Below are 27,064 nucleotides of genomic sequence, written 5' to 3'. Positions count from 1 at the left end.
TACTTGGTAACTTTAAAAAGAGAAAAGTTGTAACTGAATAAAAGATAAAAGATAGCGGATGTCACAATAATCTGATTTACATCAGGTCACAATATGTAATAAATATATAAAACGAAAGTCATATAACAATATTATATCTGTTATTTTGGGTCCGCAATATTTTTGTCCTTATCTCAAAGGGGGGGGGGACCTTTTTTTCTGTCACATGTGGCATTACTACCTGTACTGTGCCCAGCGCCCTCAACTACTCGACTTACTTGGCCTAAATAAAATAAAACGTTCTTTGGTCAAGTAATGCCTTTCCTCGTCGGCTTTATCTAGGGCTGTGACACAGTTACAAAAAAGGACCCCGTAATAAAAAAAAATCCTACGTCAACCCTATAACCACCATTAAGAGACTACAGAAACTAATTAAAGCTATTAGTACCATAAGTCTCTTGCTGCAGGCGAAACAGACAATTACAAAGTGTCAAACAATTTTGTTCTCAAAAAGACAAATCGTATTTGAAAAAAAATAGATTATTTTTATAAAGCGGTTAATTAAATATCATAGATGACACGACTCGCACATTCAAAAGTTGACCCATTTCATTGTTTCGAAAGTAAAAGTTAAATTAACAATTACTTGTAAAGAAACGTCGCACGATACTGGTGTCACCTAACGTTACACACTCAAAGACGTAAGCCAAAATAAAAACGTTGGACTGCATCGTTTGGTTATAAAATTTATATGTTTTTTACGGTATTCAGAATTTCACAAAACTAAAAGTGTAACGCGGGACATGGAAATCATATTGCAAAATAAAGGTTTTATTGATTTTTAATTAATGAAAATGGTCTGTTACATATACAAAATTGCAATAATCTGAAAGAAGAGTTTAAAAGCTTTAAAATGATATACAACACTTTATAATATCAATTTTTATGTTTAAAAATTAATAAGATGAATGTGTCTTGTCCGTGATTTTACCAAAGTAACACCAGTAGCGTGCGACGTTTCAATAACATTATTTCATAAAATATAAATTCAATATTTGAGTGTAACTTGTATACCAGGTTACTATTGGTTACATGTACTAACACACAGATAGATAGTATATAAATGACACATTTCGTTGCGCCCAATAGATTTATGATATTGTTTTGTTCGATCATTTATTAGGTAAGCCTTTTATATAATTTTGCATGTTTTGAGATATGAATCTAAATTAAATGTGTGCCAGTTTTTAAACGATAGTATACATTTTTGATAGAGCAAATAATTAATAAAAAAAGCAATACTATATTATAGAATTTTCTGCACGGTTTTCGAAACCCAAAGTATCATAAGCATATCGCTTACTAAATGGTATGTTTTTTGCGCATTGTTGAAGGACGCATATATAGTGACCCGTAGTTGCTTATATCATACCCATACCCTTTGATCTCTGTGGTACATTTGTCTCATTGGTAATTATCCCACATCTCCTTTTAGCTAACCTAACACGAATGCTCAAGTGAGGTTTAATCACTACGTGGCGTCCGTTTTTTACAAATACTCTTTTCCTCTGAAACTGAATCAACTTTGTCATAATCATCATTTGAGTACCCATATCAAAGAAAGTGTCCGATGATTCTGCTTTCTAGCCAACATGGTTAACATGGTTAAAAAATGAGCAAAGTAGTTAAAAGTCTATTATCTTAAAAACTGCTACAGATAAATACTATCGGAATATTGAAACTTGACAACAGGTAAGATATATATCGACTTCATTTATTAAATATAAAGCTTACCCCTACTATCCAGTTTTGGAGCACACATGTCTGGGGACAAAAAAGGAAGGAATGTATAATAAATCTAAGTAAAGTGTGTCGCCAGTTTTGTGCGTTCTATGCACCATTGTATTGATTTTCTTATGCGAACAATACAAAAGCCATAATGTTAACAGCAAACAACGGAAGAATTAAAGCAACAGGAAAGGGGCGTATTGCGTTTCCGTTAATTTTTCAAATTTTCAATACTACGTTTCCGTTTTCGTTTTAGATATGACTCGAATTAGCACGGGGTAAGAGGTGCATGAAGTTTCAAAGATTTTTTTTTTTTATGTTTACTTCTAAGTATACTATAAACTTCTTCAGATTGGAGAGATTAACTGAGAGTGATTGAAAACAAAATGGAGGAGGAATCAGATGACTCGTCTGACGATGAAGTTCAGTATTCGGAGATGTTGCAGCCTCCTCTGATAAATCAGCTGAAGAAAATCTTAGACGAATACCCAGACGATGGACAGATTTTAAAGGTATACAGAAATTAAATGCTTTCATTTTTAATTAATGAGGGGCCTGATTGGGGGGGTGGGGTGGGGTGGGGGGGGGGGGGGTCATCACGATTCACGAGTTATTTTTTTTGGCAATCACGATTCACGGAAAATAAATTTTCATGATCACGGATCACGAAAATAAAAAAAACTTAAAAAATCTGTAGAAAAACGGATCACGATAGCGAAAATGCGCTGATCACGAAGAACGAAAACAACCCATCAGGCTCCTCATTAATGACAATGAAAACAAAAATGCTTTTATATCGTATTAGTAAATGTATACTAGTAATCCGTCAGAATTATGAAGAATTAGAAAAACATGTATTAAAAAGTTAGAAATTTTGGCGGGATAAATGTTGTATTCATCTGAAATTTTCGGGATCAGTTTACATGTACATCACATTTTAAAAGGATTTGAACTTAATACTAGAGAAGACATCATGAATTTAATTTGAAAATATATAGATTTCCAAGGACATAACTTTTAAAAACCAACGCTTGATTCTTTCAGCTCTTCCTGGTATAAAAATGACAATCATTTTTTGTTTAGTTTTGATTTTAAGTCCAATTTGTCAAGATCACTGCCAGCTTTAATGAAAAGCTTTTTATTTTTCATAAGAGTACAAAAGTTGAACAAAATTTGTCTGCTTTCGTTTTAGGGTCTGTTTTCGTATTTGATTTCTGTTTTAAAGTTTGTAACGTCTTTTTGTACAAATTTATTTTATGTTTGTTTTCGTTTTTTAAGTCTGTTTTTGGTTTTAAAATCTGTTTTTAAAGTTTTGTTAATTTTTTTCCGAATAGCTGTTCATAGATGTCCCTTTTCTATGCAATGCCTTTGTTTCAAAAATATGGGGAAGGGATTTGGAAGTAAATATGAAATCCATCCTTTGCTCTAGAAATCTCGTTTTGTGTCCAGGAAGTTTGTTCTTATTGATAAGGATAGTTGACATCAAACTTAAAGTGACTGAGAATCTGATGTAAGTCAACTAAATCTATTGTTGACAAGTGATTGCACTCCTTGCGTATATTTTGTAGGCCACATAGAGCCGACGTATATAATCATAAAGGGTCTTGTATGATTCCTAATGTATTAATAGATACCAGTTGGTCTGGTCAACTCAGGCCCTTGGAACCTAAAGTTGCCATAGCTGCTATAGTGTGAACATTTTTATATGCAGGAAATAATCCAGAATGCTGAAGATGCTGAGGCCTCATTAATGAAAGTTCTGTATGACGACCGAAAAATCAACCAAGATATATCAAGCACTAAGAAACAACATTTCAAGAAGTATTTCAAGGTATATATTTATGAATTATGGATGTATATTCCACACAAATTATTTTAAGTAATTATGATATGAATTTTCAAGGTATGAAAGCATAGTTAATGGCTGTAGTGCATTTACCAAGCTTGAGCCATTTCATCATATTCCCTATTAATGGTTTAAGGTATTAAACATTAATAGCGCATTCAGCATGAGTTTACTTTTGTGCATTTCATCGCATATTACATTTTCATGTGAAGGTTTCATTCAGAAAACGTTACTTTATGATATAAGATTTTTTATTGTTTGAATATCATGCTTGAGTTATATTGAGATGTATGTAATATTGTAATAAGAAATACATTGTAAATAAATAGTGACCTTGGTCAGTGAATTAAGTTAAGCTTGTTTTGAAGCTTATACTAACCTCTAGTGATCTAAATTTATATAATTTGCTGATGTTTTTACAGGGTCCTGCGCTGTGCATTTATAACAATGCAATTTTCACAGAAAGCGATTGGCAGGGAATACGAATGATCTATAGTAGTGTAAAGGAGTTCGATCCGGTTAAAGTTGGACGATTTGGTCTAGGATTTAAATCTGTATTTCATATAACAGGTATTATTATGCAACGCACACCGGAAAGAGGAACTGGAAGGGGACTCCAATATGCATATTTATTTTATAAATGTATTCAATCATTGTAATAAGGTCTTTCCACTTTTCGTGGAAAGACCTTTTGTTTTTCTTCTGATTATTTTTGTTTTTCTTCTGATTATTTTTTTCTTCTTCTGCCGTCTGAGATGCTTTTTTGTCTTACAACAGATCGAATGGATTTTTGGCCAATGATGTTGTACAGTAATGGGGTTTGAAAACTAACCCTGTGTGACGGAACACTTATTCTTATAGGAGTTATCTCCCTGCGTCCCCTTTTTCTTGTTATCACTATATCTCTAAAACCGTAAAAGATTTTTTCAAACTGTTTTCACCAAATTGTTTGTCTACTCTTAAGAATGGTTTGGTTATTTTCGACTGGAGTGATCGGAAGATATCTTATGGGAGTTATTTCCCCTTAAAAATTTAAGATAGGCGAAATGTTTAATCAATTCATACGTCATAAGTCGTAGAGGTCTACGGTCTTTTGATATGAAGTCCTTGGTTCATTTGAAGGAAATTGAGGTCAAGGTCAAAGGTCAAGGTCATGTTATGAATTTTGAATGTTGCTTGTTATCGTTATTCAAAAGAAACTGTTACAGTAAATGATATGATGTGTTTGCTAAAAACTGTTTACAATAAGGCGCAACTTCAACCTATTTAAGTCGAAGAGTTTTGGTTAACCCTTATAGGAGTTTTCTCCCCTTATGTATTTGAAATCCGTATTTCTCCACCACCATACAAGTAAATGGCCTGAGGTTTGTTGATTTGAGATCACTGACCTATGACCTCAAAATTAAGGTCAAGGTCAAAGGTCAATTTGACGTTCTAGATTTTGACCTTTGCTAAAAATTCTTTCTGGTTCATTATAAAACAATTAAGTCTACTGCATACACCTATTAATCTTAATATTTTTTTTATATCAGTTTTATTTACCACATTACATCAACACGGAATGACATTTTCTAACCGGCATCGTTTTTTAAATTTCATTCTTATTATCGAGGTGGAAAGACCTTCAATTGGTCTCTGAAGAATTGTTGTTTTAATTTTAAGGTGTTTTTTTTTAATTTGCTGTCTATTTTTATTTGCACCAAGATCTGAATGCTTATAATCAATTTGCGGTTTCATGACTATCCATATAAGTCCTCTGAAAGGAATTGTCTGTTTATAGACATGGATAGTACACAGCACATTGACTTTAAATCTTGGTGGACGTGTATTTTCGGTATAGGCGGACATTGATATTGTTTTGTTGTTATAATTTGTAAAATTTTATAGCCGTTTTTTTTTTATCTAAAGTTAGCTTTTCCCTAAATGGTTTTTTTAATTGTAATACAATGAATCCATTAAAGGTAAAATGTAGTGGTATATTATATCGAAATGACAACATATCTTGCTTTGGAAGATCCAAAGACAAACCAATATTAGTATCTTTTGTGATATTGCTTTTTCCAGTAACAAAAATAACTATATTCATACCCCACGCAACGAAGTTGCGGAGGATATAATGTTTTTGATCCGTCCGTCCGTCCGTCAGTCCATCCATCAGTCCGTCCGTCAGTCCTGTTTCTTGTCATCGCAACTCCTCTCAAACCACACAACAGAATTTCACGAAACCTTTTTAGATGAAAAGGACATATTATGTAGTTGTGCATATCGATAGGAAATTACGATTCAATTTTTTTTCTAGGAGTTACGCTCCTTTGAACTTATTTACTTTAATGTACTACTGCAACAGTTTGTCATCGCAACTCCTCTGAAACTACACAACAGAATTTCATGAAACCTTTTAAGATAATAAGGACATACTATCTAGATGTGCATATCGACAGGAAATTACGATTCAAATTTTTTTCTAGGAGTTACGCCCCTTTGAACTTATTTACTTTAATGTACTACTGTAACAGTTTGTCATCGCAACTCCTCTGAAACTACACAACAGAATTTCATGAAACCTTTTAAGATTATAAGGACATACTATGTAGATGTGCATATCAGTCAGTCCTGTTTCTTGTCATCGCAACTCCTCTCAAACCACACAACAGAATTTCACGAAACCTTTTTAGATGAAAAGGACATATTATGTAGTTGTGCATATCGATAGGAAATTACGATTCAATTTTTTTTCTAGGAGTTACACCTCTTTGAATTTATTTGCTTTAAGGTACTACTTCAACAGTTTGTCATCTCAACTTCTCTGAAACCACACAACAGAGTTTCATGAAACTTTGTAGATAATAAGGACATACTACGTAGATGTACATGTATATTGACAGGAAATTCCTATTCATTTTTTTTCTAGGAGTTACGCCCCTTTGAACTTATTTGCTTCAATGTACTTCTGCAACAGTTTGTCATCTCAACTCCTCTGAAACCACACAACAGAATTTCATGAAAATTTGTAGATAATAAGGACATACTATGTAGATGTGCATATTGACAGGAAATTATTATTCAATATTTTTTCTTATACAATTTTTTTTTCTTACACTTATTTAATTCCTCCAATGACAATGTGGGGACGTATGGTATGTGAGCGTGCTCACTAAGGTTCTTTAATCATCAAAGTTTTTGTAAAATCTTTTGACAGACGCAATGAGAATCTAGAATACATTTCATTTTAGATTACCCAATGATTATCAGTGGAAACCAGTTACTGATTTTAGATCCCCACCAAAAACGTTCTGGTCGTGTGTGCATGATAATGAAATTAAATAAAATGAGGAAATACAAGAGAATGGATGTAACTGATTGCCTTGCGGCATTTGAAGGTATGTTTGGATTTACCACAGAGACCATAGAAAAGGGGAATTTCCAGGGCACATTGTTTAGGTTCCCTTTGAGAGAAGAGAAAACGGAACTTTCAGAAAACATTTATGATGAGATAAAAGTAATGGACTTATTTAAAGCATTTAAAGCTGAAGCTCCAGTCGAACTGTTGTTTCTTAAGTGTTTGGAAAGAATCGACCTGCACTGGAAATTTACAGACTTAGGACGAGACCAAGACCACGATGATTCTCCCGTCTACAGTGTTAACATTTCGGACTCGTGTGTTCAAAACGTGAGAGAAGGACGAAATCATGTCATGAACCAGCTAAAGACCTATGGTAAAAAGCTAGCAAACGAAACATTTCGCATTAACTACAGAATGACGATTGAAACACTTGATGACGACAATAACCATACAGACGAATGGATAATTTTTCATTGTGTAAAAGGTGGCAATATGTCTAAAGAGTTGCGAATTCTTTCTCTCGACGAATCATTGTCTTATAGTCCATATGCTAGCATTGCAGTTCCTATGGAAGAGGACCAGTTCAAGGGGCACGTGTTTTGTCTTATGCCTTTGCCGTTAACAGAGAATAGTTTGACAGGACTTCCGGTGCACGTGAATGGTTACTTTGCTCTTAGTCAGAATAGACGACATGTTAAATGGCCTACTGCAGATCAAATGAAACAAGGAACTTACAAGGACAAGTCATTGAGATGGAATAACTGTCTGATAACGGAAGTTCTCGCGGAACTATACTACAATGTTATAGAAGAGTTGATCGAGCACACTATCACGTCAGACTCGGTTGCCATAGTTACAAGAACTATACCCGATTATCGAAAGATCACGGAACACTGGAAGAATATTTTAGAGCCATTGTTTGATTCACTCTTTAAAAGCAAGTTTTTGTTCACAGAAAACAATGGAGGGTGTTGGATTAGTATTGAAGAAGCTGTATTCGATGATTTTGAAGCAGACACTTCCAGCGGTAAGCTTAGTCATATCAAAACTGACATTATAGCCGGCAAGCAAACTCGTATTCAAAAAGAAACTATCAGCAGCAACTTTGTATCTTTGAAAGTTTTAATTTAATATTTTCATCTTGACTTACTATAGCTATGATTTAGAATTTTACCTCTGTAACTGTTTTCCTAAATTATAGGCAAAAATAGGCTTGTGATATATGTTAAGATATCGGCAAATTTTTGGCTCTGATACCATCGATAAAATAAACTTTACTATGCACTTTATTTTCATAACTTAAAATTTTGAATTTTACCTTCAAATATTGTTTGTCGTCTACACCACAGGACTTCATGAAATGTTTTTATGGACGTTTAGTGAATCATCTAAAAGAGTAAAGCCTTTACAGCTAATTTCCTAATGCTTGTTGAGTAAAACTTTTGTTGGCTTGCTTGCTTTGCTTGTATAAACGTTTACCCATAATGAGCAAGCTTTGTAATTCAGATTGACATCTTAAAACAATATATATGGGCATAGTTAAACCTATATATTATATTTGAATTTGATTGGGAGTTATTCAAATTACTATACATTGTAAAATATACAAACACAGCAAGCAAGCTAACCAAAGTCTTGCTCTACATGCATTAGGAAATAAGCTCTAAATACAAATCAATATTTATCAATGTTTATACGTGGCCAAAGAGTTTACTGTCAATTTGAAAGTTTTAATGCCGATTAATTTTTAACTACATGTAGAATGCTGAACGGTTTGAAAAGTCAACTTTAACTGCATTTTAAGCTTAATACATCTTCTTATTATAGATATAAGAAGAAGTGTTCTAGATTTTCTGTTGCTAAACAACGAAAACATAGTTCACAGCGAGGAGAAAATTGTAGCTGCCATTAAACAAAAAGGAATCGACATTGTGATTATAACAGGGAACTTGGTTGCTGCAGCAGCTATCATGAACCCATCATACCTAAACAGTTTGCCAGAATCAGAAAAAATGAACATTTTACAGTATTTGCTTTCCTGTGAAGACCAGGGCATTCTACAAGGTGTTCCGCTGCTTCCTCTTCACAATGGATGTTTTACTGACTTTGACTACAACTCCAACGACATAGTGTATGTGAGTCAAGATGCTACTGAGTTGTTTCCCGGACTTGAAGAGAAATTTACAAGAAGAGATCTTCAAAAGGAAATATATGACAATCTTCTAAATATTTGCACAAAAGGTAATACATGTAAATTATAGATATTGATTTTTGTTTTAAATCTTGAATAGGTCTAATTGAAATTGCATTAAGAATTAAATGGTCAGCACAAATGAAAAAAAGTTATGCTGTGCTGGTCGTTTAACTGTTATACCAAGTTTTTTTTTATTTCACCGCTAGTTCGGATTCTTACGATTGTTCTTGCATTGGAACCATAAAACAAATGTGTTAAATATTTTTACGGCTATTCTTGCATTGGAAACGAAACAAATAGGTGATTTTTTTGGGTCAGAATATTAATCAGTTAATTGTATAAAAGATCAACAAATCAAACAAATTGAAGGATTTCAATAACAATCAGGTTCCCTCTTATCTGTTTGGATATTTAGTGTTATAATCAATATGTTTTTGTTTAGGTCTATTTCAGTTGCACGAGTTCTCAAGGTCAACAGACAAAGAAATAGTTGGTCTACTAGGAACAACCATACAGAAAAATATTGGAACAACAACACTGGAGAGACTTGCATGGAAAACCACCAACAGAAAAACAAATGAAACATGGATGAAAACAATTTGGAATTTCCTGAAGGACAGAAAGTGTGACCTCAGCTTCTTCAAAGATCTATTTATAGTGCCAATCATGAGTGGTGATACCTTGTTGCTTGACGATACACATGATACACAAGAAGCGATATTATGTACGTTATCGAAGCAGTTTATCATCAAATCATCTAAAGACTTTAAAGAGCTACCAGATGGTGTATGTAGATGTCTCAGTTTGTTGGATATCGTTATACTTCCAGCGCTGTGGGGAGAGATCTCAGAACATCCAGCTATCGACCAATATATCTTCAAACCGACAGTCGATAATGTATGCCGTCTTTTAGAGACCGTTAGTTTTAGCAGTTGTAGGGATGAACTCATTAAAACTTTCAACCAGGAATGCATAGCAGCTGATAGAGATGAGTTTGTGTCATTCATGTCTGTTATTGAATCGATATCTTGCAGAGCGCCGAAAATACTTTCGTCACTGGAACTATTTACGGAGCGGCACACGGGACGTCATGTTTCAAGAAACGAACTGGCGTTAATAGTTCATACAGGAGATCTACCAGTACAATACTTTGTTGAAAACATCGATGCAAGTAACAAACCACATCATAACCTAGCTGTTGCATTAGAGATGGACGAAATTGATTTCAGCAGTGCAGTGATAAATATTTTAGCGTATTTAGAAAACGACATCGGTTGTTATTCAGAAATTGATCAGTGGAATGTTCTCAATTACGCACTTACGCAATTGAAACGGTTTCCAAATAAACAACATGTATCAATTTTGGAAGTGTGTAAACATATTCGGTTTGTATATGACCATGAGGGGAGACGAAAATGTGCAAGTGAATATTTTGATCCAGAAGACGAAGGTTTAAAACTTATCCTTGTGGAAGCAGACTTTCCAGATCTGAAGAAGACAAATATTGATTTGAAATATTTAAGAAAATTAGGACTCAAATCCGCCAAAGACTTAACAGAGAACCATATTATCAGATGCACCAAAGAAATACATGATAAATGCACAAATGGTAGATGTAGTGACATCGACTTTGCAAGGTCACTGAAAATTATGGAGCTTTTGTCATCTCGCCCAGAGCTTTTGGTTGATGTCATCTGTGACTATCATTTTGTTGAACCAGTAAAAAAACCGTGCTCATTCCCATCCGAATTAAAATGGTTCCATCCACAGTTTGCATTTTGTAAACCAAATGATTTGTTGGATGAAAAATATCAGAAACTAGTGGGATGTGTATTGCCGTTGGTAAGCAGTTCTGCATGTGCGAGTTTATCTACAAAATGTTCATGGAACAAAACGCCAGATGTGAAAAATGTCATTGTACAATTACTGATAATAGCTGATAGCTATGAAGATATATACAAACCGCAGTTGTTGCCATTAATAAGCGACATCTTTCACTTTCTAGTTGATAATTACGACAGTTATCCAAAAGAGGCGCTTGATGAATTCAAAGATAAAGAATGGATATGGGTAGGTTCAAAGTTTGTTCGATCACACGAGATTTATTTTTCAAAAGATGAGCTTCCAGCCATTAATTTTGAACCCTACTTATATACCTTGCCAGGAGAATTTCAACTTCAAAAATTTAGAACATTTTTCACAGAAACAAAATTCTGCTTGTCTGATAATCCCTCGGATTTATGTGTTGAAGTCCTTAAATTGATAAAGAAAAAACACGATACTAATGAAGTAAACATAAAAGATACCAAAGAGGACTTGCAGCTAGTCGTTAAGATCCTAAATGTCTTGAAAGAAGAAGACGAAATAGACCAAGATGTTATCTTATTTCCAGTACACACAGAAAAAGCAAATAAACTGGTTCTGCAGCCTGCATCGAAATGCAATTACTGCAACGAAGATTGGTTAAAAGATTCTGCTGATGACGACGGAGACGATATTTATTATGTACATCATGATATACCAATGGACACTGCAGCTAAACTTGGCGTGCCGTCACTTACTGACAGACTCTTACAGAATACAGAATGGTTAGAAGAATGGGGACAACACGAACAACTAACAACAAGACTCAAAACTCTGTTAAAAGAATACAAAGATGGGTTTTCAGTATTTAAGGAACTTATACAAAACGCAGATGATGCTGGTGCAACCAAGGTTTGTTTCTTATATGACGAACGTCAAAACAAAAACGCTCGCACACGGCTGATAGATAAAGGAATGGCAGAATGCCAGGGTCCAGCATTATGGTCTTTTAATGATGCACAATTTTCCAATGATGACCTCGAAAACATTACAAAATTGAATGGTGCAACAAAAGAACTAGATACTGCTAAAATCGGGAGATTTGGTTTAGGGTTTTGTTCAGTTTACAATCTAACTGATGTACCAAGTTTTATAAGTGGAAACAATATTGTTATATTCGATCCTCATACAAAACATCTAGGATTAGCTCTAATGAAGAAAAAACAGCCTGGAATAAAAATCAACATGTCAAATAACAGACATATGTTACAAACCATGCGTACCCAGTTTTTACCATTTGAAGGAGTTTTTGACTGCAATCTGACAATTAAACATGGCAGAGAATTGACGTACGATGGAACTTTATTTCGGTTTCCGTTGAGAACTACATCGCAGGGTGACCAAAGTGAAATCAGTCACATGGTTTATGATAGACACGAGATGATGCGACTTTTGAATATGTTTGTCGAATCCGGAGGTAATCTTCTCCTCTTCACACAAAATGTGATGTCTGTTGAACTATATTATCTACCAGATGACGAAAGAAGTCCTAAAGAATCTAAACTAGTGCTAAGATTCGAGCGAAATTTAAAACAATCAATAGATAAACCTTTGGAAATAATTGATGAAAACAGTATCACAACTGTATTGAAAGCCTTTTCAAAATTAAAACTTCAAAAACAGTTGAAGCAAAATCTATCAGTTCCCTCATTATTAAGTGCAATATTTGATATATCCGTTTTCTCCCGTGCTGAAGACGACATTGGATTCAAGGGATATAGTTCAAATACTAAATGGGTGATAACCTGGGAAAGAGGAACAACCACCAGTTGGGATATGACAATGGATAATAATTTGAAAGGAGTGTTAGCAGTTGCAAGTATAGCATGTCCAGTTGAAGAGTTGAACGGGGAAATACATACAATAAATTTGAATGCACTTCCGGTTGGATTTTACAAAACTAGTCATGTTTTCTGTTTCCTTCCGTTACCATTAGAGACAAACTTACCGGTGCATATAAACGGTTTCTTTGCTGTTACTGGAGACCGCCAGCGCCTTTGTTCTGACTCAACTGACGACAAATCATCTTCATTTGAAAATAGCTGGAATAAAGAATTGATGAAAGATGCTGTCTGCAATGCCTATGTTAAATTCCTCGAAGATCTTCAAAATACCAGTATTACCCCAAACGAGAAATATTTTGAACGTTGGCCAGAACATACAATAGCAATTAATTCAAAACATAGCTTGATTGACATACTTCAAATTGCTGTATACAGATGTATATGCGAAAAGAATCCAAAAGTATTCAGGACAGAGCATACACGTGTTTCTCTTGAGATGTGTATATTCTTGCATCCGGATATCACCGAATCAAACTTCGGAAAGACAGCTATTGATGCAAGTTATAAGTTTAAATGGTATGATCGAATTTTGATTGAGCTACCAAGGAATATTTTAAGGTGCTTTGAAGAGGCTGGTTGCTTTGAGTATATCAAAAATAAAATAGTTGATGTCTGTCAGTTCTACAAAACAGTTATACTGCCCAATTATGCAGATACTATTTGGAATGATAAAAGGGACGAAGTTATCATATTTGCTTTACAAAGGAATGACCAGAATTTAATAACCTTGTTGCAAGACTATCCATGTATTCCAACGGAACCAAACGGAAAACTAAAATGCCCAGGCGAAATAGTTGACAGGAGAGGAAACGTGAGCAACCTTTTTGACTCTGACGAGGAACGTTTTATTCTAAAAACATCTCAATTAAATAACTTTTTGAATCAATTAGAAGACCTCCGAATAATCAAAGACACACTGTCTCCAGAAATGGTGATCGATAGAGCTAAATCAGTAACAACAAAGTCGTCCCTTTGCACGGTATGTGCTGTTGGTAGATGTTCTTACCTGATACAGTACATGACAAGACAAGGATGCAGTCACTTGCTTTTATCTCAATTGAGATCAGTGAGATTTTTACCTGTTATGAGACGTCCTGAACAATGGATTTTCTCTTGGGATGGTGATAGCAGTCGTAACCTAGAAGTGGAACACACATCAATAAACCGTGATTGCAACCATGAGGATCTAGAAATATGCTTTCAATTTCCTGAAAATCTTTGTTTTGAAGATTGTTATTGTCTAGTTGGTACCCTACGAAACGTCTTGATGAAAACTATTAGCGACCTGAATCCTGGGTTGATAGATAATCTCGGTGTCAAATCCCGAAACAAATTGGAACTGAAGCCAGTTTTGGATAATCTGAAACTCATAATTAAACAAAGCCAGGGCATACCCATTGCAGAAAGTGTTGTTGATCAATTGAATACCATTACAACAGATATTTACGCATATCTTAATGGCTTACTAAAGCGTGGAATGACACATAACTCAAAACAGTTGCAATTATTTAAAGAACTTCGAACATCTCCTTGCATCTATGTTGCAGATTCTTTTCAATACCCTTCACAAGTTTTTGTTGAATTATCAGCAGACTGTCGACCTTATTTATACAGCCTTCAACATGCATCGAATATGAGGAGATTAAATGATTTATTACACTCACTAGGAATAAAGAAACATGTTGACACGGAGACAGTTATGACAATACTTGAGCATTTTCGGAATAAGTACAAAACTACACCACTTCCAGATGCAGACCTTGGACAGTATGTGTGTATATTGAACCAACTAGAGGAAGCTATGAAGCGCGAAAAAAAAGACAGCACTGCATTTTCAGGAATATTTGCCCCAGATGAAAAGGGAGTTTTAACTTCAACAAAATTGTTATGTGTCGAGGAAACAGGTGTCAAAACAAGAAAATCAATGAAATTTTCACACAACAGTATATCCAATGCATTGGCATCTTCAATAGGAATTATTTCAATGAGAAAGAAAAAAATAAAGATTTGTTCTCGGTCAAGGTCATTTGGTCAGAGAGAAGAACTGACTACTAGAATAAAGGGTATATTGGATGGATATCCTTGTGACTCTGGGTTTTTAAAAGAATTAATACAAAACGCGGACGACGCTAAAGCTTCCGAAGTACATATTGTTGTTGATTTTCAACATCACCCATCTGACAAAGTATTTGATGACTCTTGGAAACCATTACAAGGACCTGCTTTGCTAATTTATAACGATAGTTCTTTTTCGGAACAAGATTTAGAAGGGATACAGAATTTAGGCGTCGGTAGTAAAAGAAATGATCCGACAAAAACAGGACAGTATGGTATTGGCTTTAATGTTGTGTATCATCTTACAGACGTTCCGTCGTTCCTTACTAAGGGTCCAAATGTTGAATCTGGTCAGATTTTGTGTGTTCTAGACCCGAACTGTCATTATGTACCAGAAGCAACCCCATCAGCACCGGGTGTGGAATACTTTGACTTAGAAGAACTTTGGGATGACTATTCAGACGTATTTAACTGTTACCATTCGCATCTTCTTCTTAAAGAAAAGGGAACAATATTCCGCCTTCCTTTAAGGACATCATTGTTTGCAAAGAAGTCCAAAATAAAGAAAATAGAAACAAGTGAGATTTTGGTCAAGAACAATTTGGAAAATTTAATCAATGAGCTGCATGAATTGCTGTTGTTTTTAAATCATGTAGAAAAGATAAAGGTTTCTGAAATTGTAGAGGGCTCTCTAAAAGACATTTACTGGGTTGAAGGTATCAAATCACAGAAAACAAACCATGATGAATTTAATCATAAAGTATGTGAAGCTGCTAAAATTTTACGAGATGTTCGATCAGTTCAGCAAATACAGAAATCAGATATTGAGTACCACCTTACTGTAAGGGACAGCAAAGAAAATAACAAAACATTTTTAATTGTGAGACAGCTTGGCCTGCGTGATAGTCTTGACAACACAGATGTTGAAAGAGCTATAAACAGAGAAGAACTAAATCTGCTTCCGCGAGGTGGAGTGGCGTTTCTAATAGACGATATAGCAAAATCGACAATATTAGAAGGAAAACCTTTCTGTTTTCTACCTCTTCCTGATAAAACAGGACTACCAGTTCATTTTAATGGACACTTTGTTCTTGACCACGAGACTCGGCGTAATCTGTGGAACGACCCTAATAAAAGTTACAAACTAATCTGGAATCAGCTCATATTAGATCAAATTGTTGCACCTTGTTATGTTTCTGGTCTACTAAAGTTGATCACGATATTACACCTATCAGATGACACACAACAGAAGGATGAAATCGCCTCCAAACTTCATTTTTTTCACAATGTTTTCCCTAATATTGACAACGCTAAAAACGAATATGTGAAATATTTGGTTAAATGTGTTTATAAACACATCTTTAAAGAAAATGATAAGCTACTTGCAATGTGGAAACCACCAGGATCAACGACAGAATTGATAGAATTTGTATCCCTTAGAGGAAACAACGATGTTTTTCAAGCAGTATGGAATACATTACTCCCAGGAGACCAATCACGATTTTTCTTCCACAAATACATAGGTAAATTGGCCGATATGTACGACAATACTGACATCCAAACACTTGCCAATATATTCAAATGTCTTGGCATTCGACTTGTAGATACTCCGTTATTTGTTTATGAAAATATGCAGAAAACAGGTTTGAAGGTCAAGCAAATTTCACCAGCATTTCTAATCATGTTTCTCAAATCTGTAGATGTTTTACAAGGACAGTCAGAATGTCGAGTAGACCATACAAAGTACCACACCATTCAAAATTTAAAACTTTGTTTGGAATATTGTTTAAAATGCAAAGAATTCAAAAATGAAATCTTAGGACTTCCACTTTGTTTAAGACAAGACAATGTTATTCAAAAATTTGACGATGGTCACACTATCTTCTGTACGAGTTTTAACGACTTACTTCCAAAATCAGCTTCTGTCTTTCTTCATGAAAGTTTAGTCAATATATTGTCTAATATTATGAGAGGCATGAAATGTTTCGGGCTTGATGATTTAATTGAGTTGCTTCCATACTCATTGTCCATCGAAACCTACAGAACTTTGAACCGTATTATTGAATGGAATCCAACTTCAACTACATTACCTAATGGGCATTGGATAGAAAGACTCTGGAAATTCATTGAAGAAAAAAATAAAGAAATGAATGATGAGGCAAAAACAGCTTGTTGGACCAAACTGATGCCATGGTGTTTATTACCTTGTAAGAAAAATCAGTCAGTGGAAAGCATGTTTATGGACATGTGTATAGGGAGAATAGGACGACATAACACTGATAAAAGATATAAATATTGTCTTTACCCAATAAATTTCTTTGAATGTGTATTGAATATCGAAACATTTAGACGTAATTTCGCAGATGTGTTGCAGGATGGTTGTCAACTCCCTACGTTAGACATACAAAACAATTTTTTACAAACCAAATTGCCTTCATTTAGGAAAACACGAGCCGTTTTAAAATGTTTGTATTTAAACAGAGATATCATTCAAAATAGATCGTCGCATATATCTCAAGTCCAGGCTAATACAATCCTTGAATATATATCAGAATATCTAAGTGAACGATCGTCAGAAGACAATGATGTAATTGTTTGGATGACGGCCCTTCCGCTCCACGTTACTCTGACTGGACACCTTGTATCGCTTGAGGGTGGACACAGGATACTTGTTCTACCAGACGAAATGCCAACAAATGGCATAGGGATCTGGGCTAATCAGTCAAGAATAACTCTTCTCAGACAGAACGAGAAACTAAACAAAATGCATCTTCTACTCAGATGTGTACCAAGTGGTATACGAGATACTTACACAAGTTTTGTGTTAGCATCTTTCCATAACTTACCACGACAGTTCCATATAGAACACTTAGAGTATGTCCGAGATAAACTTTTAGCAATGTCCTTCTCTGGAAAAATGCACGCAGAACAGCTACAATTAATACAAAGACTAGCAGATGTTAAGTTTGTCCCAGATATGCATGGCATTTTACAGCAATCACGTTATTTCTGTAGCCCATTTAATCAAGTAATGGCAGAAATGTGTGATGCTACGAGATTTCCATGCATAGAATTTTGTAAGAAAGAATGGCAAAAACTTCTAGAATGGACAGGAATAAAAAAAGAAATTTCAGTGGATATGGTAATTGAATTTACCAAAAAAATTGCAGAGGCAGGAAAATTTAAAATTACTAAAGATATTATTCGAAAATCGAATATTGTTGTCGAACATATTTTATCAGAATCAGACATTATTACTGCTAGTATTCTAAAACAGATAGCACACACCACGTTTATTGTACCACATGAAATTCCTGCACCTCTGCAAAATATTTTTAAGCCATATAAGCGGAAGAACTTGATATGTTTGTCCGGATCTGTAATGTGCGAACAAACTGATCTTTGTTGGAGCGCCTGTACTATTCTTCCAAAAATATTTTCTACCTTTTGGAAACGTAGAAAAGAATTACGAGTGACTCTTGGCCTAAGACCAGAAAATAAAAATGTGATCCAGCATATACACAATGTTGTAGATGATTTGCATGCAAAAGGGAATAAGGAAGACATACCAACTGAAGACATGAAAACCATAGAAGACCTAATGGAGATGCTTTATAGATGGATGCAAGAAAATATCGGCCAAGATCCACAGATTGTTCGGTGTTTGAGATATAAGCCAGTAGTATTTTTACCTACTCAAAGACGGTTTGTTACCTGTGAACGAATTGTTCAGAAATTAGATGTCGATGAATTCAAACAATATTTGTTACTTGCTCCATCGCATTATGGGAAATACTTTGACGTTTTCGAAAAACTTGGCATGAAACCTCGAAACAGTTCCTACCATTATGTAAAAATGTCAGAATATTTATACAATGAAGTGGGTACTAACGTATTAAATAAAAATGATCTTCTGGTAGTTCAAACAGCACTTATTGGACTTTTCAAAGAGGTAGTTAAAAAAAATGGCAATATCATAGATGATCTTGAATATGTAGATAAGTTTTACTTACCAAAAAGAAATAACCAGCTGGTTAATGCAAACAATATCGTATACTCAGATAACAAAGATCTTGAAGCGTATATAAAAAACGACAATTTCTCAAAGAACCTATTTATTGGTTTAAAGGCACTAGAAGTATATGTGGATGATCCTGTTTGGTGCCTTAATCAATTGCCAGAAAATATTAGACCTAAGATCCTGTCGCAGATAATTAAACAAAAAATGAATGAAAATCTAGATTACCAAGACAATGAAAAGGGAATGAAATTATCAAAACTGTTCAAGACGCAAGAATTTATTCAGGGATGTGTACGAATCATCGTTCATTCTCGATCAAAGGACACTACTTTGGAGAAAAAACTCACAGTTGAAGATGTGAGCGAACTTCTTACGAATATAAAGAAGATACGTGTATGTCTTGTAAAAGCAATTCCTTTTGACTTGTGTTATCAGCAAGAAATAGTAGGAAGTTGTAAAAAATCTTGTTACTTTGATCTACAAAAATGTCTACTATTTTGTGCAATATCAGACGAGGAAACATTAGAATCATGGCTAACAGACAACAGTCATATCATTAATATAGCTCTTCATGAGTGCACGAATCATAGATATTCTTGGAATGAAGGACACCTTCTTAAAATACTATTAAAATGTGAGAATGTTGATAAAATATCAAAAATGTTGGATAATTTAGGCATTTTATCCTTTGATATGCCATATAAAGACTCCGTTTTCCCTGACCCAGGAATATGCGTTCCAAATGAATGGCATTGTAATTTAGATAACGGGTTTTACGAATTTTATGTCGGTGATTATGTTGCTGTTTTAATTTGTGAGGCCTCTGCGGATGGCGACGATCCAATATATGTGTATGCAAAAATAGATAAAATTGTCCAGAATAAAACTGATGACTCATTATTTTCAATCAGCCAGCTAACATATAAAGTGGAGGTTGATGTCGGAAGATATGAAATCCTTCCTGGTTACCGATTGTACAAATTTACGAGAGAGCCCAAATCTTCCGAACTTGTTCCGGCTGATACAGTGCCTAAGAGAAAAGTTCAGTCAAAAGACAATGAACTTATTTACAAAGAAACAAAGGACTTTATTGATCGAGCTTGGCAAAGGCCAGAGCAAGAAAGAAAAAAACTTGTAAAAAGATTGTACATGCAGTACCACCCAGATAGAAACATAGAGAATGACCAGCAGGCTAATGATATATTCATCTACATAAAGTCAATAGTAAATGAAAGGGAGACAAAATCTGGTGAGTTTAAGGAGGAATTCATTTTCTGGGATCATCAGATAAAGAGAGAAAATACCCATCGAATATATGTGACGCAACCTAGCTGTATGCCAAGCTGCACTAATTCTTATAGTTCAGGATCATCTAATATGTTTGCACAAAATAGTGCTTCACGCTCATACAATTCTGCGCAAAATACAGTCCACCATCACGTAGTACAGACGGTTCCATCTCCACAAGAAGCAAGGATTTGGTTTAAACAAGCTAAAGGTGACATTAGTGTAGCCTCTAAGATGATGTTAGATGAACAGCAGGAATTTGCGTATAACTGGATCTGCTTCCTCTGTTACCAAGTAAGTTTTGTTATTTGATATGCAGGCAATTGGTTCCATGTGTATGGCATATCCTGTGTTGAGCAAATAGCTTCATTAATGTTCGTTTTCCTGACTTTCTTTGTTTGGAAATTCAAATACATGTTTTAGTGACATAGTGATTATGTTCATTTAATTCTATTTATATGAAATTACGACAATTTATGAATGTTTGTCATGAAGTTCTTCTAGTATGCATATTCGCTTCGTATTTTCCCTTCAAAATATCAAATTTATAACGAATATTCATGTTAATTCAATCATTTTTTAGATTTTTTAATAGATAACTTCGAGTACTCTTTCTTAAATGCATATAAGAATTCTTTATTTTCACGATTCCATATTCATTGTGAAATCGAATTCCGTGCTAGCGAGTTACATCAATTATCAAGAACAAAACAATAAAATTGAGAATGGAAATGGGAAATGTGTCAAAGAGACAACAAACCGTCCAAAGAGCAAAAAACAGCCGAAGTCCACCAATTGGTCTTCAATACAGCGAGAAAATCTTGCATGTGGAGTTCATGTAGCCCCTTAACAAAAATGTGTTCTAGCTCAGTGTATGCTAAACCGAGTAAGATTAATTGATTGTTTGTGAATCATTCTGATTACAGGCTACTGAAAAAGCTCTAAAAGCACTACAATACAATAGAGATGCAAATAATACGGACATCTTAAGGACAAATAATCTTCAATATCTCGTAAGGTACTTTGATGGCGAGGTACAGACACATGTTACACAGCTAACAACATTATTAGGAAAACAAGAAAATATGATGTACCCATCACGGTCAGACTATCCAAGGACTCCACTTGATATGTATACTAAAGCCATGGCTGAGCAAGCATTGCAGTTAACGACAGACATAATAGAGTTCGTACAAAAAGCTTTATATAACTGAGGTAAGATTGAAGTCATTTAAGGTAGATTCATGGTATACCGCCATCTTGGATTGAACAATCACAGTAAACAATCGGTCTAGTTATTTGCCTAAATCTGCAAATTTGAAGACATATTTGCAATTTATTGGTTAGACTGTTTAATAATATAAAGAAAACTTGGCAATTTATTGTATAATCCAAAATATTTAAACAAATATAATTTTTCTTGCTTTTAGAATCATTTTTTTTTCAAACAAGCCGTTTAAGGGAAGATAACACTTTTAGTAAAAAATTTATACTGGACAGATAGGGAATTTTTTTCTTTTTACTTGTAGCAAGAAAACAAGTTCGGTGACACCATTTTTATTTTTATTTTCTTAAAACATATTACAAAACCTATCTTTTCACAATTTTTTTCAAAATTCTATCTCATAGATTTTTTTTTATGCACACAAATGTGTTTTCCCATGAACAATCTAACCAAATTTAGGCAATTTTCAACGACTCATAGCTTGAAAAATAGCAAGTTGACCCCTCCTTTTTATTATATATTTGAAAAGAGCATATTAAAATCTTCATTCTGGCTAAGTATAAGAAAATTCTGTCTCAAAAAATATTTACTTATGATCTACCTTAATCAATACCTATAAGCTGAAAATGTGTCACTGTGAATAAATTCTGATGTTCTTTTATGTAATAGATACAGCAACCGAGCAACACAAACGACGAAAGGATATGTAAAGGTCTATAGAAAGTCGTCATCAATTTACAGGTGGTTAATTACAATATGCAAGGCTCTAGATCTCCCGAGTAAATCAAACAGAAATTATCAAATCTTTGTCATCAACACACAATTCTCTTAAAAATAGAATAAAATAATAAAACATCTGACGAAACTCGTGACGTGGCACATGTTTATACATATGTGGCGGGTTCAACTAACTGTTTGAAGATCTCAACCTTCATTTATATCTCGATCAGTTGGAGTCTTCTATTGTTATCATTTTTCCAAATAATTTTTTTTGGAACATATATTTTATTATTTGTCATTTAATATTCTTTCTACTAATGCAATGTTGTTTGGCGTATCACTCAGGCTTGAAAGTAACTGTTTGCATGACTTGTATATTCAATTTTAACTCGAAAAATGTGCAGTGATTTATTATATCTTTCTTGTAATTTGATTGTAGATACTGATTCGGAATGGAATAGCACTGCACTTTGATAAAATAGATGAAAAGTTCCTGAAACAATTGTTCAAAATGATCCAAATACGTTTGTTTTTTGTTATTTGGTCACTATGTGAAACGATATTTAATTATACAAAATGTATATAAGGCAAATAACTGTATATCTCTGTATATACATTCTTCTGCTTTAATATTTAATTTTATTTAATATTCAATGTCGGATGTTCATTGTAAATATATTCATCAAATGCGGCAAAGGAGAAATTTGACAAATTTATATACATTACTGGTCCACTTTGTCACAGATATCTTTACACATAACAAAAAATTGCAATCTTGAATTTACACTTCTTCACATGATTTCCAATACATGTAAATATGAATCTCACATAAATTACTAAAATAGATAAGAAAACTAGTTTATTAGCACATTTCATTATCAATATTTTAGAGAAAAGAAATCTTTTGAAAAACTGTGCTCGGAAGAGCTATTGCCTAAATAAATATTGATGAAAACTGTATTCTTTTTCTAAATGTTAAAGAAGGTGACGGATTTATTGTCAATTTCTTATATTAAACTGTTTATTTTTACTGCCTACATGTAACAAAAGTTACGTTCATTTTCATTTCTGGTTTATATTATATTTAATAATAGTGTTACATGTATATTGTAGCATTTTAGATGATCAGGCCATCTGATTTTCTGGGGAGGAGGATCTTTTAAATAAATTCATAACTGAAAAAAAAAATCTTGTCGAAAAGATTTATTGTGAATAATCTGTCTCATAAAATAAACAAGTATGGCAAAAGGGGGACATGAATATTCTGTTAAAAAAATCCTCTAGCACCCCTCCCTCCGAAAAATCTAATGATTGTCCACTTACATGGTTTGAGTGTTTCGTATTATTGATTTTGTTAAAATTGTTTTTTACTTGATGACATTTTTTAAAGAAGGTTTTGTATATTATTTACTTTGTATAATACTTATTAACGTGTGATGAATCATATTTCCTTTTTTTATGTTTGTTTTATTCAGTTTATAAGAATTGTTATGTTTGTGATGAAATGTGTAAGTTTCTGAATATTTATCATGCAGGCATCGATTCTTTACATGTATATCATATGTGTACACACACACAAAAACAGAATGAGTTGCGAGACGAGAATATGTCGGTTGCGACTTTAGTTGATATGATACATTGGTCCCATTGTATGGAAACTAAACTCTGTTTTTTGTATCTTTTCTCAAAACTTGTAGACCAGACTAAATTGGTCTTTACTTACTGTGCTTATCGATTTGCAATGATCATGATGATAGGCAATGATAACACATAAGGCCTAAACAGTGGCGGGACCAAGACTTTTTATAAAAAAAAGGGGGGACTGACTGCCCAAGAGGGGGCCTGTCCAGTCATACTTCAGTGATTCCCTAAATAATCAACCAAATGTTTCTCACAAAAATGGGGGCCCTGTCTCCCCTAAGCCCGCATCTGCATAATAGTTTATACGTCCAATCAACTTTTTTTTTTATTTTACTACATTTTGTATGTTAAAAACAAGCTTGGAAGGAATGGGATATAAAATATGAATTTAGAAAAAATTATAAAGGTTGGATGAAATCATGGATTTCGAGATAAAATGGTTTGACTTTGAAAAGTCACTTTCCCGATAGCTTGTCTTCTGAAGCTGAGAGATAAAACGTTTGCCACGAGTGAAAAGTGCGGCCATGTTTTTTTTTATTTCCATTATTTAATGATATAGATTTATACAGTCAAGCAGTATCTAATAATTCTGCATAAAGGTTTCATTGTATGTAACATTGTTTTTATTGAGAAATGAAACTTTACATTAAAAATTTATTGAAATTGAAATAAATTGCAAATAGTGTTACGACCTATATATTAGGGTCTTGACGGTGTAATATTCGTTTTATTCTTTTTGCCCTATTTCCTCTATTCGTAATATTTTAGCACCTCATTGTTCTATAATATTTCATTTTGTTGGTCATTTTTTCTATTTTCTTAATGTTTTTGCCCATCTTTCTTTATTCTGTACTAACCCCAACCACATACTAGTATATCAATGATTCATATTGGTATGGTGCAGTCTTCATTAAATATCATCAATGCATACATGTAGTTATTGATTTATTTTATACAAATCTCTACATGTGTTGTTGGTTTTGTCAGCCTTATTGGTAAATATCCTTATCTTTTTTTTATATCAATTTTCTGCATTGAGTTATAACTGATCGTTTTATAGTCTACTTTTAGCAGCATATGTGAATGTTAAATAAGTATTAGTTCAAATAATTGTAAAAAAATCCGGAAACAGCAGAAGATAATTATACAGAATTGGCATGACGTCGGCAATCTCAGACCGCTACTTAAAAGGCCTGCTGCTTCTGACAATCAGCCTAACAATCAATCAGACAATTCAAATCAGCAACCTAGAGATCATGACTAATTGGTGACTGTGTAAAAAATTTGATTTATTAATAACTTGATAACAAAATAATGTTTATCAATATATAACCTAAACATTATGTATTTCGTTTCATTTGTTATTTATGTTTGATCAATTATTTTTCTGTTTTTTTTTCTATGTTTTGTTCTGTAATATATAAAGTTATGATAACTGGTATAAGGTTAAATCAGTCAAACTTAATAACTGATTTTCTTCTAATTATTCTAATAACTAGATAACAACCTGGGTCTGTAAACCACTTCCAAAAAAAATCCCCTCTAAATTAGTTTTTCCATATTTAATATATAAAAGTCAACAATTTAAAGAGTCATTTCAAATTGACCAAGTAGAATGTTGTACATATTGTATGATTTTTTTCAACAATGATCGGTCAATAATTAAAAACGAAAAGCAGTGAACAAACAGATGTTATAAGCCTATAATTCAGCTTATTGAATATTGTTATGGCTTGTAATTGAAAAATGTCAATACCACTGAAAAGAAGTGAGACGGATTTATATAAGTTTTTATTGTTTCCGAATCCCTGTATTTCATATTGTATAATAATATGTTGTGCACTTTTTGAAATAAAATATTGTTTAAATTAAAAGAAGTTTTCAAAAATATTCCTGGAGTAAAACAGTCAGACCGCCAATGCGGAACTTAAACACGAAAACAATATCATAACAAGAGATTAATATAATTTGTAAATGTACAAACATATTTTCGGTATATAACAAGCTGTTATTTGTAAAAAGTATCTTTTTTTTAATTAAAAGTTATCGGCAACTTGCCCAGTGAATTCTTTACAAAATTGTATATAATATAAGCATCAACAATTTTACACAATATTCATGTTTGATTATATGTGACATATAAAATTGAGAATGGAAATGGGGAATATGCCAAAGAGACAACAACCCGACCATAGAGCAGACAACAGCAGAAGGTCACCAACAGGTCTTCAATGCAACGAGAAATTCTCGTACCCGGAGGCGTCCTTCAGCCGGCCCCTAAACAAATATATACTGGTTCAGTGATAATTAACCCCATACTAAACTCCAAATTGTACACAAGAAACTAAAAGTTAAAATAATACAAGACTAACAAAGGCCAGAGGCTCCTGACTTGGGACAGGCGCAAAAATGCGGCGGGGTTAAACATGTTCGTGAGATCTCAACCCTCCCCCTATACCTCTAGCCAATGCAGAAAAGTAAACGCATAACAATACGCAAATTAAAATTCAGTTCAACAGAAGTCCGAGTCTGAATGTATGCATACTATGTAAAACTGTATATTCAAGGTGCAAGTAAGAAAAGGCCAATTTTAATACTAAATACATTTATGTGGAAGATCATTTTTACAGTTAATTTTCTGCTGCTTGTAGAGTAAAACTTTGGGGGCTTGCTTGCTATGTTTGTATAAACATTAGCTCATGCATTGTAATTAAGATTGACGTCTGCAAACACTATATACACGCATTACATTATTAAACTAGCATATATTAAATTTAAATTTGATTGACAGTTATTCCAATTACAATTGTCAATATACAAACAAAGCAAGCAAGCTAACCAAAGTCTTACCCTGCATGCAGTAGGAAATTAGCTGTAAACCAACTCTATCTTTGACCTTATAAGTCACACAACTTGTCTCTAAAACATAATGGCTTGATCACGGTTCTCAATGATTTACAAAAGAAGAAATAACCGAAGTAAAATCCCATTTTATCATCAAGTATGACTCCAGGTATTATGATATCTATTTGTTTTTCCAACAATTTTATTTCTTAATTTTCTTGTTTTATTGTTGTTTCCTCTATTTCTACTTCTGATGATGGTGATGTGTGAAAGTTACCACACAAGCAATGCACTTGGCTCTCGTTATTCTTAATTACTGTACATCCTACAAAATATGGGATTCAGCATTGAGGATTACAGGGCAGCCATTGGGTTATTTCATTGTACATGTAGCAAGAGGAAAAGCAGGACATA

At 33.7% G+C, this 27,064-nt stretch overlaps 1 protein-coding gene across 1 annotated transcript; it reads left to right on the top strand.

Moving 5' to 3' along the window:
* Positions 1–1,813: 1,813 nt before the first annotated feature.
* Positions 1,814–24,494, top strand: LOC143071024 (sacsin-like). Its single transcript, XM_076245113.1, has 8 exons — positions 1,814–2,279; positions 3,479–3,598; positions 4,036–4,183; positions 6,847–7,983; positions 8,784–9,197; positions 9,593–20,514; positions 21,147–21,435; positions 22,605–24,494. The coding sequence occupies exons 1-7, from the start codon at positions 2,154–2,156 to the stop codon at positions 21,432–21,434; spliced, it is 13,155 nt and encodes a 4,384-aa protein (XP_076101228.1). The 5' UTR covers positions 1,814–2,153; the 3' UTR covers position 21,435; positions 22,605–24,494.
* Positions 24,495–27,064: the final 2,570 nt, after the last annotated feature.

The sequence above is a fragment of the Mytilus galloprovincialis genome, chromosome 4 (genome assembly GCF_965363235.1).
Source record: "Mytilus galloprovincialis chromosome 4, xbMytGall1.hap1.1, whole genome shotgun sequence".
In the NCBI taxonomy this organism is placed as follows: Eukaryota; Metazoa; Mollusca; class Bivalvia; order Mytilida; family Mytilidae; genus Mytilus; species Mytilus galloprovincialis.
This window is presented reverse-complemented; position numbering and strand designations above follow the sequence as displayed.

Excerpts from the sequence above, each read along its gene's own strand:
- LOC143071024 (XM_076245113.1), top strand. The coding sequence starts at position 2,154 with ATGGAGGAGGAATCAGATGACTCGTCTGACGATGAAGTTCAGTATTCG. Across the intron at positions 4,184-6,846 it reads ATCTGTATTTCATATAACAG|ATTACCCAATGATTATCAGT; the intron begins GTATTATTATGC and ends ATTTCATTTTAG. Across the intron at positions 20,515-21,146 it reads TCTGCTTCCTCTGTTACCAA|GCTACTGAAAAAGCTCTAAA; the intron begins GTAAGTTTTGTT and ends TTCTGATTACAG.